The 15,079-nt window shown below is 30.1% G+C and overlaps 2 protein-coding genes across 2 annotated transcripts; one reads left to right on the forward strand and one right to left on the reverse strand.

The window, feature by feature from the left end:
- Positions 1 to 1,758: 1,758 nt before the first annotated feature.
- LOC125821265 (homeobox-leucine zipper protein MERISTEM L1) lies at positions 1,759 to 8,236 on the forward strand. Its single transcript, XM_049500683.1, has 11 exons — positions 1,759 to 2,008; positions 2,123 to 2,240; positions 2,776 to 2,964; positions 3,738 to 4,157; positions 4,241 to 4,342; positions 4,766 to 4,966; positions 5,051 to 5,219; positions 6,037 to 6,308; positions 6,613 to 6,708; positions 7,485 to 7,853; positions 8,084 to 8,236. The coding sequence occupies exons 1-10, from the start codon at positions 1,788 to 1,790 to the stop codon at positions 7,839 to 7,841; spliced, it is 2,145 nt and encodes a 714-aa protein (XP_049356640.1). The 5' UTR covers positions 1,759 to 1,787; the 3' UTR covers positions 7,842 to 7,853; positions 8,084 to 8,236.
- Positions 8,237 to 11,579: 3,343 nt separating this feature from the next.
- Positions 11,580 to 14,322, reverse strand: LOC125821274 (tryptophan synthase beta chain 1-like). Its single transcript, XM_049500691.1, has 6 exons — positions 13,952 to 14,322; positions 13,515 to 13,874; positions 12,790 to 13,108; positions 12,569 to 12,683; positions 12,185 to 12,279; positions 11,580 to 12,078 (listed from the first exon to the last, which is right to left on the reverse strand). Exons 1-6 carry the CDS (start codon positions 14,258 to 14,260, stop codon positions 11,894 to 11,896), a joined length of 1,383 nt encoding a protein of 460 aa, XP_049356648.1. The 5' UTR covers positions 14,261 to 14,322; the 3' UTR covers positions 11,580 to 11,893.
- Positions 14,323 to 15,079: the final 757 nt, after the last annotated feature.

Here is a 15,079-nt window from a genome sequence, read left to right on the forward strand (position 1 = left end):
TGTCATGCACAAAATCTGGGGAAAAGTTTGACCATAAGGACCTATTGTATGTAGTTTTACCTTGTCAGAGATTATTTTCAAAGCACTTTATCAAGACTCTCATTCCAAAAAATATTATGATACGCAAAATATAAAATTTTATGTTATCAAAAAAGTTATTTAATTTTTAAGAGCTAAGCAATACGAATATCAGACACCGGATATAAAAGAAATGAAAGTATTATAGTTGCCAACCGCCCCTTCCTCCTCCTCTCTCTCTTCAACAACAACATTAACACCTCTATAGCAAGTCATAAATGCTATTTCATCCTCTCTATACCCTTTGCATTAACTCCTTTGCTTCTCCCACCTCTTCACCTTCCTCTTTTCACACTTTAATTTCTTTCTCTCTCTTTCTCTTTCTCTTTTTCATCCATAGCCTCAAACTATTCTTCTTAAATTCTAGTCACAAGAAAAGTGTTCCATTTCAACCTAGCTAATTAAAATATATCTACATGTTCATTCTCCAAAAAGTACTTCTTCTCAAAACTTAGATTTAACCATTTTCTCAAAAACCCTAATAACTTCAACAAAAATAGAAGAAGGTGTGTTCTTGCTTTTGTCACAAGGCTTCTCTAATCTCTACAACTCATGTAAGTCAAACACTATCATCCTCTTGAATTTCTAAATTTTATTTACTAGCTAGTAAGTGTAGTAGTAGTAGTCGTCCATGTTGCTCGAATTTTCTAAAAATGTTATTAGATCTTTCAAAAACAGTATATATTTTGAAGGATCCGACATAGATGTAACATCAGTTTTGCAGAGTCCGAGCAAAATAGGTAGTAGTAGTAAATTCACTTGTATTCTTTTCTATTTGACTTACCTTTTTATTTTCCGTTATATTTTGCAGAAATAGAAATGCCAGTGAAAACTAAGTTTTATCATATACAAGTACCTAAGTTTTGAAAAAAAAAATAATGAAAAATATAAATAGTTTTTGAGTTCACACTAAGTCAACTCTATCTTTGTTTTTTTGCTAATTTTTTCTAGTTTCAGTCTTTCTTTTTTTTTTTTTGACTTCTAAAACTTTTTTTTACATTATTTTTATCCCTTTAGAGATTCTATAAAAACTCTATGCCCTAACAAAACTTCTTACCAAACAAACAGAGATATCGACATATATAGAAACAAAGGAGAGAGAAATTGTTTCTATGGCTTGAAGGGCTTATGTCATATATGTTATAAGTGGTGAAAACTCCATCACCATGAAGTTTTTGGCAAGCGGTGAAATTCATCGTACGTAGGAGGTAACAGGTGTCCATCCAGTAAGTAAGTCGTAATATATTTTAACATCTAATGTTTATGCAAAAAATATTATACAATAGATGTAAGTTCAATTCTCATTGTTTGTTCTTTGCCTAGAAAGTAATAAAAGAAAAGATAAAAGATCCGTTCGTTCTTATCTCTCCAATTCTCAAGATCTGTTTGGATCTTGAGTTATTAGGTACTAATAAAGACCTTACAAGTTGAATTATTCAATTTTATTATTATTTTTGCACTTTTTGATATCATTTTATGTTTTTAATCATGTCATAATTATATGCATGTAGATGAAATAAATTTTTATTCAAGAATCAAATCTTATTGAAAATTGTCTACTATTACTTTTTTTTTATTTGGATGTTTAATTTACACGGAAATGAATTTCTTTATTTATTTTTTAAATTTTTTTCTTCTTTTGCATTTTTTTTTGGGACAGATTAAAAGTCAATAATTAACTTTGCAAGAAGGAGAAAAAAATATTCAAGATGTTTCAGCACAATATGTTCGATAGCCACAATTTTTTGCTTGATATGACCCGTAAAACACCCGAAAACGAGCTCGATTTAATTCGAGACGATGAATTTGAGACCAAATCGGGTACTGATATCATGGAAGGCGCGTCTGGAGACGATCAAGATCCTAATAAACGTCCCAAGAAGAAGCAGTATCATCGACATACACAACATCAAATTCAAGAATTAGAGTCGTAAGTATTCATTCATTCATTTGTTCAATATGTATAATTCATATGGACATAACAATAGTTTTGTGACATTATTGATCTAGTTATAATTTTGTACTCCAATTAATCATTTGATAGGTTTTTTAAAGAGTGTCCACATCCTGATGATAAACAAAGAAAAGACTTGGGGAAAAGATTAGGGTTAGAGCCTTTGCAAGTCAAGTTTTGGTTCCAAAACAAACGTACTCAAATGAAGGTAATATGACTTTCTATTTGTATTTTTTGTTCTGATTGTTACTTAAATTTTAGTGTATTGTTTCGTTTATATTCATTGCTATGTGATCATGAAAAGTCTTGTTTTATGTAACGATTGATCTGATGTGGTGTAGTCACATTTGTTCCTATCTTTTTTTCCCTTATAATCTTGTTTTCTTAGTTATTTAAAATTATATTTTTTAATCCTTTATACTATATATAATTTTGCTCTATATATACTCTAATTTTCTTTATAATATTATAGATTTATCTTTTAAATTGCTAATGTGAATGATAGTACAATTTATTATATTCATCACAATAAATTATTAAATTTAATATGTTACATTTTGAAATGATATGTAACAACCATCTAAATAAGCTGTATTTTCCCTCCTTTTTGGTAGATAACGTATTAAATTTTAGATTAGCTTTAAATGTCTAAATTCAATGTAATTGACTAAGAGATCGAATCTTGCAAATAATTCAGATTTAATGACATTAATTGTATTTTTTTAATTATTATTTTTTTGTAGTCTCAACATGAACGACATGAAAACACACAATTGAGGAATGAGAATGATAAACTCCGTGCTGAAAACATAAGGTATAAAGAAGCACTTACCACTGCAACATGTCCGAACTGTGGCGGGCCTGCTGCCATAGGTGAAATGTCATTTGATGAACAACACTTGAGGATTGAAAATGTTCGTCTAAGAGAAGAGGTAAAATAATTAAATCCTAATCCTTTTAAGCCGTGACAGATTTAAAATTTAGAATTGGTGAATCTTGTTCTTCTCTACACATAAGTGCCAATTTTTTAGAGAAGTAAGTATTTCTCAAAAATAGAATTATAAAAATAGCTTCTTACAATTTTATAATAAAGGGAGGTATATTTTGGGACGGTCAAATCGTCGTTAAATGAGCTACTCATCCAAAATTTATTTGAGTACTTAAAAGTATGACCATATTTAAAATTACACTATTTTTATTTCATTTTGTCCATATACTTTGATGAGTCACTTTTGGTTTAGTCAAAAAGCTAGTCATGTAACTAATGGGGGATGAGTTGGGACCGTTGGGTGTTTACCAATACTTTAATTTGCTACAAATAATATATTTATACTTTTTCTAATTTGTTTACTTTTCAGAATGTCTAATCGAGAACGATCTTTTTCTACATTTGAAAACAATTTATTTTGATCTTCTCATCTTATTCTCAATAAAAAGATTTTATAGCTACACAAATATTACATATTTAAAAGACGTATCATATGTTTAAAACTTTGAACTTCAAATAACATCATTTCCTCTTATAATACTACAATATATATATATATATATATATATATATATATATATACATTCCAAGTTTAGACATTCTAAATTGTCTCAAACATTATTATAGAGGTATGTTCTGCGTACATATGATCAATACTCTTTCTAAAAATGTTACTAGTGAAATTATACTGAATACGTATTTTTATGATGTTTGTAGATTGACAGGATATCTGGAATTGCAGCAAAATATGTTGGTAAACCAATGCTTAACTATCCTCAACTTCCATCACTTGGAGGCAATAATATTGGTCATCAATTAGGAGAAATGTTCACAACTACTAGTACTGGTGGTGATCTTCTTAGATCAATTTCTGGACCAAGTGATGCTGATAAACCAATTGTGATTGAATTAGCTGTTGCAGCTATGGAGGAATTAATTCGATTGGCTCAAACCGGAGAACCCTTATGGATTAATTCTGATAATAATGACAACGTTTTATTAAACGAGGAGGAATATGCTCGAACATTTCCTCGAGGGATTGGACCAAAGTCACTAGCTTTAAAATCCGAAGCATCAAGGGAATCAGCTCTTGTCATTATCAATTACGTTAATTTGGTCGAGATTTTGATGGACGTGGTACGTATTTCCCTTTTATTATTATATATGATTAGTGTCACACACACACACAAAATGTATAATAAATATTGTAATGATGGCAGAACCAATGGACAAACTTTTTCACTGGAATAGTATCGAAAGCAACGATTTTAGAAGTTTTGTCTACTGGGGTAGCAGGAAACTACAATGGAGCTTTGCAAGTGGTATGATCTCTTCACATAAATTGGGACGACGAAAAAGTTGTTATTTTTTGTAGACAATTTCTTTTTTTGGCAATATATATATATCTACCAAAAAGTAGGTCACTAAATAATTCATGTGATTATTAGTTTTATTTAGTATTGCAATGCCGTATTATATATAAATATATGTTTAGAGGATTGTATTTACGATCCATGTGCTTGATATTTTGGAGGTAAAGTTCATGTCCCCTCTTTAATTGTCTTAAAAACTTTTGTGGAATGGGCATGAGAGGTCAAGCCAGACCCATAACACCTAGGTACTGCCTATATGGTGATGGCAATTTTTATTTGTTATTTAATTTATTATTATTTTTTTTTGATTACTTTTTGCATGATACTTTATTATTTCAATCGTAACGTTAGGTTGTTTTATTTCAATTTTAGATGACAGCGGAGTTTCAAGTCCCCTCACCACTTGTTCCAACTCGGGAAAACTATTTTGTAAGGTATTGTAAGCAACATGGCGATGGAACTTGGGCAGTGGTTGATGTTTCATTGGAAAATTTGCGGTCTACTTCAGTGTCACGTTGTAGAAGAAGGCCATCTGGTTGCGTAATTCAAGAATTGCCTAATGGTTACTCCAAGGTAAAATCACTACTCTAATAATTTCACAATGTAGGAAAATGATTTAAATTCAATTTTAGTTAATTTATTAATTTATCATTATAGGTTACGTGGATTGAACATGTTGAGGTGGATGATAGAGCTGTCAACAACATCTATAGACCTCTTGTTGATTCAGGTCTGGCATTTGGTGCAAAAAGATGGGTTGCAACATTAGAAAGACAATGTGAACGACTTGCAAGTGTAATGGCCAGTAACATCCCAACTGGAGATGGTAAGTATGTGTGTGTATAGGAGTGGGTGAATAGCACCCGTTAACCTCGAAAAAAACTCTATATATATTTGTGTATATACATTTTAAAATGATCCCTCAAACATATCTGTTGAATTGGTGCATCTAGTCATCGATCGTTACGTCCCCTTAGGCTACAATAGTTTGTATTTTTTTTAATGCCGTTTGACTTATTCATTACTTCAATTGGCATACTAAAGATAGTGGTGCTCCCATTCTATTCAAATTTTATGTCCGCCTCTGTTTTTTCATTAAAAAAAAAATATTCCTATTTTTGAGTCTTTCTAAGCAGTTATTAGGGCATCCTATATTTATCTTGACGAACTATCATATATTTAAAACGGTCCCTCAAACATATTTGTTGAATTAGGGCTTCTAGTCATCGTTCCCCTTAGGCTACAATAAATTGCATTTTTTTAATGGTGTTTGACTTATTCTTTACTTCAATTGTCCTACTAAAAGAAGTAAAGATAGTGGTGCTTCCATTATGTTCAAATTTTATGTTCGCCTCTGTTATTCTATTTTTAAAAATGTAATTATTCCTATTTTTGAGTCTTTCTAAGCAGTTATTATAGGGCATCATACGAACTATCATATATTTTAAACGGATCCCTCAAACATATTTGTTGAATTAGGGCATCTAGTCATTGTTCCTAATAGGCTACAATAAATTGCATTTTTTTTATGGCGTTTGACTTTCAATTGTCATAGTAAAGATAGTAGTGCCCTAGTCGTGCTCAAATCTTGAATCTGCCTCAACAACGTATTAATTATTCCTATATTTAATATTTTAATGTAGTTATTACAAGTCCAGAAGGTAGAAAAAGTATGTTAAAACTTGCTGAGAGGATGGTGATGAGTTTTTGTGCTGGAGTTGGTGCATCAACTGCCCATACATGGACAACATTATCTGGAAGTGGTGCTGATGATGTTAGAGTTATGACTAGAAAAAGCATTGATGATCCAGGCAGGCCTCCTGGTATTGTGCTAAGTGCAGCAACTTCATTTTGGATGCCAGTTCCAACTAAGAGAGTCTTTGACTTTCTTAGGGATGAAAATTCTAGAAATGAGGTAAATCTTTGTTGCCAAATCTTTCTCAGTAACAACGTCATTTGTTTCGATAATTTATTTATTGGTATAGTGAAATGTTGTTACTAAGAACATATAACGTTATGAAAGATTGGTTCCATATAAATGTCCCCTCACGTGTGGCCCTGATTCTTTTTTATGAGCCAAACATGCATAAATTCTTTTTAAGTTGGGTGATGGTGAGATTCGATATCAGAACCTCTGTCTGCTCTAATATCATGTTAAAATGTGTTTATTATTTAGTTATATTCTCAACAAATTTTGACCGTCCATTTTATGTTTGCAGTGGGATATTCTTTCAAATGGTGGCCTAGTTCAAGAAATGGCACATATTGCAAATGGTCGTGATTCTGGTAACAGTGTCTCACTACTGCGCGTTAATGTAAGTTCTCTATTATGTTCATCAATTTTACATTAAAATCTTCTCATTATCAGAAAAAATAATCATATGAAATGGCTAATATTTTGGTTTGGACAGACTTAGAATCTCTTAGAATACATGTAGATCAAGAATAATGGGATACAATGTAAGAAAAAATGTAGTATATCATATGTATATGATGTTAACTATGTTGCTTGGACTTTTTAAAAATATTATCATATTCGTATTTGATCTTTTAAAATTACACTATACTATATATAGAGGGCCCAACACACATTTTCAAAGAAACTGAGCATCATAGACACTAATTGTCAAGATTAGTCATGTTAGTACATTCATATGAAATTAGCCCATTTTTTGGTATGGGCACACTTATAATCTCTTTGAATGCATATAGATCAAGAAAAATGGGTACAACGTAAGAAAAATATATAAATGTTACTGACTATATTGCTCAGATTCTTTAATTATTATCAAATTCATATCGGAACGTTTAACATAGTAGACTAAGGAAAATGGGAACTATCTTTGAATACGTCTTATTTTTGGTTGATTCAATATGCACCTGACAAGATTTTATTTTTGAATAATCTCAATAACATAGATACATATAGTTGAGATTAGTCATGTTAGTACATTCACTTCATGTGGTCCAATATTTTCTAAAGATGTTTTAACGACTCACATTAATTAGTTTAATGAAGTGCCATTGACTATGAGAATCATATCGTCGATCAGAACTTGTTGTAAATAAAATTGTGAATTTCTTTTTGTAGAGTGGAAATTCAAGCCAAAATAATATGTTGATACTCCAAGAGAGCTGCCTAGACAGCACAGGATCCTATGTTATTTACGCTCCGGTTGATATTGCTGCGATGAATGTGGTGTTAAGTGGTGGTGATCCCGACTATGTGGCTCTTTTGCCTTCGGGTTTTGCAATACTCCCTGATGGCTCTAGTAATGCTGAGAATAGTAATGCTGCTGGTGGCTCGTTATTGACCGTTGCATTTCAGATACTAGTTGATTCTGTCCCAACAGCAAAACTTTCTCTTGGATCAGTTGCAACTGTTAATAGCCTAATTAAGTGTACTGTTGAAAGGATCAAAGCTTCCATAACGTGCGAAAACGCCTAGCCTAAATCTAAGGTAAGATGCTCGTCTCTCTATTTCAATTTATTTGATGCATTTTTCATTTTATATTTAATGAAAAATATTTATACCACATGAATTTTATTATGACGTGTTAAGGTCAAAAGTTTTATACCCACACATGTATGCATATACTATTGAATTATGTGATTGTTTCATCATTTTATAATATTCATTAATTAATATTCTCAACTAACTATTTTGTGTTTTTATTTTATAATTTGTAGGAGGAAAAAGAAAAAGAAGGATGAGTTTACATATATTTGTAGTTGTGGAAAAAGGGAAGAAGTCAAGAACGCACCTCAAGTAATTAGGTTCGGGTATTGACTTCAATTAATTATTTTGATGTAAACAAATTCCTTCTTTTATTTCTTTGAATTCTCATTAGTTAAATCTAGTTTTTTCTTTTCTTTTAAAAAAAAATGTTTTGGTTGCTCTTTTACTTGTGGAGAAGGTCTTTTCTCCAACAATTAACTTTTGTGATAAATTGTGAAGTATTATAAATTTCTAGATGTTATTTAAATTTCTGTCGAATATATATGTTCAAAATCTTTTCTGTGGTTAAATTTTTATGAGCTTAAATAAAATAATATGAGGTGTGATAATTTATATAATTGATTATTTGAGATTGAGACATAATTACTATTGCATCTGATCTTTTGTCTTAATTATATATAAGAAAATATATGTTTATGTTTGGTTGACAAAAATAACGTATTTTCTCTATAACATATTTTCCCGTAACATTCTTGCCTCCTTTTTTAAGTTTGGAAAAAATGTCAGATTTAATCTTGTCATTCAATTTTCGGGTTCCTATTTGTTTTTGTATTTTAAAAGTCATATTTATACCTATTAGATTAATCACATGTTCTCTAGCAATTTATTTATGTATAAGTAATGAGCGGAGACTTTTAGAAAAAAGACAGAGATCTTAGTGTTATCTCCGAATCTGACAATCTAATTTTTTAGATTTTTAGCTTTTAGAATCCTCTTTTTTTCTATTCCTTCAAATATTTTTACCCTATTCCGATTCGATTTAACTAATATAATTCTTACTAAAGAAGTCATAGAGCAAGTCGTATTCAATGCAAAAAAGCATGTATTGCGCAAATTTTCAGTGGGATGTTGTCCATAAATTTTGTAGATATTGTAGCCAATGGAATCAATTGTATCATAAAGAGCCTTATTAGGTGACCTCATGTATACTGCTAAGTCCATCATGGCAGTCGATTCCCACCTGAAATTAATAATCTAATCGAATTACTTTATTTTATTATGATGATTATTTATAAACATATTTTAGGTGGACCAATAACATTAAAAAAACTACACCAACATCTATAAAATAAAAGCTCATATAAAATACCTATTAACAGCTTGAGTGAAAAGGGTTGAAGGAACATTTTTGATCGAAAGATTCATTCCTTATTATTATAAGTACTTAAAATCTTGATTTTGGGTGATTTGATAATATAAAAATAAATGAATTAATCATCGTCAATATATGGAAGTAAAATTCAATTAATTTACCTCAAAACATGAGCCAATTCATGTTGATGTATCTCCTTTGTTATAGAGTAGTCCATATTTGCCAATTCTTGTAAAGTGTTTTTTCCCCATCCATTAATTCCTTTAAAGTTATTGATGAAGTTTTTATCCTTGCAACTTGCTAAACTCTTGTGGTATGGATACTTCAATGTTTCTTTAATAATTCTAGCTTCATCTCATTTGTAGAGCTATCAATATGGGCTGACCCATTTCATTCGGACTAATACAGGCTTTGAAATTTGACAGACTAGATCGGGCAAGCTCATTTTTTGTGTAGACCAGAAAATGGTCGGTCCAACCCACAAGTACGTGGGCTACGGGCTTTGTCGGGCCTACCCTTTTTTAAAAAAATATTTTTTTTTTCATAATTTTTTTAATTAAATTATAATTTTAAAATATTATCATAAATATCGACAAGACAATATTACATGGTGTTAGTGTTACTACTTGCTAATCAAATACACAAATAAAATTATATTTATAATAATTATTAAGATTGATTTCAAAGTAAAAGCATAAATAGCTAAATAGAAATATTAACCTAATTGTTTTTCAATGATCATAAAAAAAATACAAAAACTATGACAATATTCCATAGGATATGACCTATGTAATGAATCTCTAGAAATTTTAGGGAATTTTTATTTTATGTATTTCATATTTTATAAACATAATTTGTATTTAAATTGTAATATTTCAAACTTTAAACAGATTTTGAGTTTAGACTCTTGTTATTTTTAAAACTCTATTTTATTATTATTTTTATTTGGCCCACGGGCCGACCCTATCAATATTTCCCAAGCCCCACAAATCAGCAGATTTATTTAGGCCTGGCTAAAAAGCCATTTTTTTAAATGGGCTCCAAAAATCGTAGCAGTCCTATCAAATTGGATTAGGTCAGGCCGACCCAACGGGCCTAGCCCATAGGCTCTACACATGAGTCATTATTTGCAAGACATTCATTTAGGTGATCACCGCTAAAATTTGCAATTTCTTCAAGTATGTGTCACCTTCTACACCAAGTTGTGATGCTTCATAAAAAAATATTGTGTAAAAATAAAGAATAAAAATCTTACAATTCTTATTCTTATTATTAAAAATAAAACAAAAAAATTCTTATTCTTTATTTCTTTACGATAAATTTTTTATTTTATTTTATGTATTTATTTGCGGAATATTTTTTTAATTTATTTTAATTGATATTTTAATTATATTTAAATCACCATGTTAAAATTTAATAAAATTAATATTTTAATTTTTTTTTAATTTCTTTAACCACATTTATATAAAGTGGTGATTGTACATACTCATATATTTTTTTGGTCATTGTCATTTTGAAAAACAGGTATCGTGTCATCTAATGTTTTCCCAAAAAAGGATAAGATAGTGATTTGTGAACCATAAAATAATGTTGAAGACCTAAGAAATCAACTAGACATGTTAATTTTATGACTGAAGAAAGGGCAGGATAAATTTTTTGAATGCAAGTTGAATATTGTAATTTACAAATTCAAACTCTGTTATCACATCAACTAATGATATACAATGTATGTATGATCATGAATCACTTTATGTACTAATGATATAGACTTGGGCAATAGTGTAAATTTTATTATGGATATATGAGCTTAGGTCAAATACATACACAACATTTTTAATTTGCCTTAACGTTTAGTTTGACATTTTAATCCATCAACTTTATTTTTTATGTACCATTTAAATATAAAACGTTTTACCTATAGTTTAAGTGTCCAACGCGTGTTAGATAATTATTAAAAAGGTAAAAAAAAACAAACTAATCAAATAACATCATGCATTGTATTTTCTTCAAGTCATCCAAATTTACTTGGCATTTACATTAATGGTATCAATTTATCATCTTTAAGCAATATAAGAACATATATTATTATCTATACTCAATTGATTACAAAATTTATTGTTGAGATCGATTAGTAACACTAGTTAATATAAAATCAAGTTTATGTTACTGTGAATATATTAATCGTTTTCAATTTATGTGGCATCAATAAAATTAATAATCTCATTAATTTGTCTAGTCAATATTTTGTATTTAAATGATATATTAGAAACTGAATTGGAGGATTAAATGAAATAATATTGAGTTGGAGTATCAAAAATAAAATTTAGGAACAAATTAAAAAGATTAGGTATATGTTTGGCCTATAATGGAAGGATATATTAGATTATGACTCTTGAAATTCCATGTGTATGACTAGTTCCATCTTTCATTCCTAACCCTTGAAATTATGTCATTAAATTTATCATATGATGATAGAATCAAAAGTGAGTGTTAAACTTATTATTGTACTATTCATTACATTATAATTTTAATTTGCATTCAATCAACTTAGAGGCCTACATCACATAACTTATTATTTATACATAGAGAACTAACGAGTATTAACATAAAAGGAAATAAGTTATTTTACTTATAAATTCTAACCTAAAAAAATCTAAAATTTCTTTTTTCATTCATGTTTTGGTACTGTATGATTGAAGACCGCCTCAGCATCCTTATCTCCGCGACCGCTTAAATTAACAATCACTTTTTCACCATCCTTTAAAGTAGAACAAAGTTTGTCTAGAAATGCAAGAGCATGAGAAGATTCTAAGGCTGGAAATATCCCTTCTAGTCTGCACAATCGTTTATATGCTGCAACACAAACGAGAAATAAATGTTACTTATAAGTTTATATTATTAGTATACATAAATTAAATTCTTTATTAAAAAAAATACTTATTTAAGATAATTTAATTACCTTTTATAGCTTCTTCATCTGTTACGGTAGAAAACTCAGCACGCCCAATATCTTTCAAATAGCTAAGCTCTGGACTAACACCTGGATATTCTAATCTGCATGGTCAAACAATATTTTGCTTAAAATTAAGAATGTTATTTAAATCATACACACCTTGATAATTTAATTTTTTTTTTTATATTATTAATGTAATTTGACACGTCATAGCTTGTGTGTTGTCATTTTTATCATGTTGTCAATGTTTATTTATTTATTTATTACTATATATTATCTTATAAATAATCCAAGGTGGTTGATATCTTTTTGATCGATCATTTATATGTGATTGAAATTCGTCGATGAAAAATGACACTGAATTATTTAAGATTGAAAGTGAAAACTTACCCCACACCTATGGAATGTGGTCCAATTATTTGGCCTTCTTCGTCTTGTAATAAATAGCTCATCGCACCATGGTACACTCCAACTTCACCCCTAGCCATAGTTGCTGAGTGTTTACCTGTCGTGATAGATTCAGAATTTATAATTATATCAAGTTAGTCTAGAAAAAAATTAATTAGTATTATATTTACATGAATTCATAATCATTACACTAGATTCGTTACCTGAATCAAGACCGGTCCCACCGGCCTCAACTCCTATTAGTCTCACATCTTCATCTTGTATAAATTCATGAAACAATCCCAATGCATTAGAGCCACTCCCAACACAAGCCACCAACACATGTGGTTTGCCACCCCATTTGTCCATGGCTTGTTTCCTAGTCTCTTTTCCAATTATTGATTGGAATTCACGAACCATGGTTGGACATGGGTGAGGTCCTATGGCTGCACCTGCTAAGAAATAGCTTCTTTCCAAATCATTAACCCAATTTCTAATACCCTCTGACATTGCATCTTTGAAACTTCCTTTGACAGATTTCACCTGCGTGAGTATTCAATAATAACTTTTACTTCATCTATCGCGGTGAAATTTGAATCCACAAAAATCGTGTGCAAAATGTTGTCGCATTTTTATTGGATCCAACAAAAATGCATTATCTTTGAAGAATCATACGCGCACATGTTAACATTTTTTAAGAGTCCAAGGAACATATATTTTATGTAGCACGTGTGCTATTCTTTTTATTTTGTCTATAAAAGAATGATACTTTTCCCTGAAATAATAAACTTTAAACTTTTCATTTTAACCTTAGTAAAATAATTTAAAGTCACACAATTATGTTGAAGTGTTAGAAAGAGCACATGTTTATTATGTGTGACTTAGCTTTAATGTAGACATCTAACTTCAAAAAGTTTTATAATTTTGATTAGTGAAAAAAAGGATGTACCTTTGCACCAAGATGGTTCATCAAGAGTACATTGGAAGGTTGTCTCTCCATATCTAAGGTTCCCATGAATATTGTGCACTCCAATGAGAGTTTTGCACAAGCAGCCGCCGTGGCGACACCGTGCTGTCCAGCACCGGTGGACGCCACGACGTTTTTGCAACCCATGCGTTTAGCCAACATAGCTTGTGCAATAGCGTTGTTGATTTTGTGTGCACCACCATGGTTTAGATCTTCCCTTTTTAGATATATGTCTGGTCCTATCCCTTTATTAAGGCTCTTGTAATAATCTGTGAGTCTTTGGGCAAAGTATAAAGGAGTTTCACGACCAACATAGTCCTTTAATGCTACTTGAAGATCCATCTGACAAAATCAGACAAACAAATTAAAACGAAAGAAACAATCACAAATTTAACTTTAAACTTTTCATTTTAACAAACCTGAAATTGAGGATCGCGCAAAGCGGAGTTGAATTCATAATCAAGCTTTGTTAAAGGAGATATTAATGTCTCAGGGACAAATTTTCCACCATAAATCCCAAATTTTTCATTGCTTAATAATGGTCTCTCTTTTTCATGGAAAACTAACTTCCATGGTAATTGGGGAACTTTATGAGTTGGGCCAATAGCTACACAAGAAATAACATTGGGTTTGTAGTTATGAGATGGGAAGGCTTGCAACTTCTTGCTTGATGTAGTAGCAAAAATTCCTTGTCCAAGAATAGATTCAACATTAATATTACATGCCATAATGTCTAGTCTTACACACACTAAAAAAAAATGCTAGGTTGTTATCTCAGGTGTATAAATCTTTTGAAAATATATAGGAATTGGGGACCAACAAGGTTAGTTGTTTATGTAGAGGGTTGCATGAAATTGGGAATAGGATATACTTACTTATATAGAGCCTCATTTCATGAGATGGTTGGTTGTGTTTATTTTGTTGGGCTTTTCATTAGTTGTTCGGTATACATATTGAAGCTCTATTAATTAATTTGAGTTCATGCTCCATAAGGTCCAATTAAGGAGAAAACATTCGGCTCGAATCTAAAATTTGAAATAATTTTTAGCAATAATAAATATGCACATTAACAAAGAGTGTTAAAATCTTTATTGGTATTAATTAGTTAATTGTGATTGGATCTAATGTTGCTATTAGCCTTAGGGACATATACAGGGAGTGTTAGTTGCATTTAAAAGCATATCTAGCGGCAATTAATCTATTGTAAAGTTAATTAATTACCGCTAAAGATTATTTTCGATATAATGAATAAAGGGATCTTATCTGTCCTACCACAATACTTGTTAGTGAGATGGTAAGTTGTTATTTTGATTAATAGAAACCACCTCTATTGCTCAAGTTTATGTGACAATATTTTCTTTTAATATTCATAAAATAATGATATTTGCTTTTTTTAATTTGAGAATAATTTAATTTAAACTTCTCATTTTAGTCTTTATAAGAAGTTTTATAAATACAAAAATGTAATCAGTGTTTAAAATATTTTCCTAGTCCTGATGATATATGTGGCACTTTTTTTTTTAAATTTTGAGAGTCTAACTTCTTAA

The sequence above is a fragment of the Solanum verrucosum genome, unplaced genomic scaffold (genome assembly GCF_900185275.1).
Source record: "Solanum verrucosum unplaced genomic scaffold, falcon-dt-bn FXZP01000222.1, whole genome shotgun sequence".
NCBI classification, from domain to species: Eukaryota; Viridiplantae; Streptophyta; class Magnoliopsida; order Solanales; family Solanaceae; genus Solanum; species Solanum verrucosum.

Coding starts and splice junctions, on each gene's coding strand:
- LOC125821265 (XM_049500683.1), top strand. CDS start 1,788: ATGTTTCAGCACAATATGTTCGATAGCCACAATTTTTTGCTTGATATG. Junction 2,241..2,775: donor ACAAACGTACTCAAATGAAG/GTAATATGACTT, acceptor ATTTTTTTGTAG/TCTCAACATGAACGACATGA. Junction 6,709..7,484: donor TCTCACTACTGCGCGTTAAT/GTAAGTTCTCTA, acceptor TTCTTTTTGTAG/AGTGGAAATTCAAGCCAAAA.
- LOC125821274 (XM_049500691.1), bottom strand. CDS start 14,260: ATGGCATGTAATATTAATGTTGAATCTATTCTTGGACAAGGAATTTTT. Junction 13,109..13,514: donor TGAACCATCTTGGTGCAAAG/GTACATCCTTTT, acceptor ATACTCACGCAG/GTGAAATCTGTCAAAGGAAG. Junction 12,280..12,568: donor CCACATTCCATAGGTGTGGG/GTAAGTTTTCAC, acceptor TTGACCATGCAG/ATTAGAATATCCAGGTGTTA.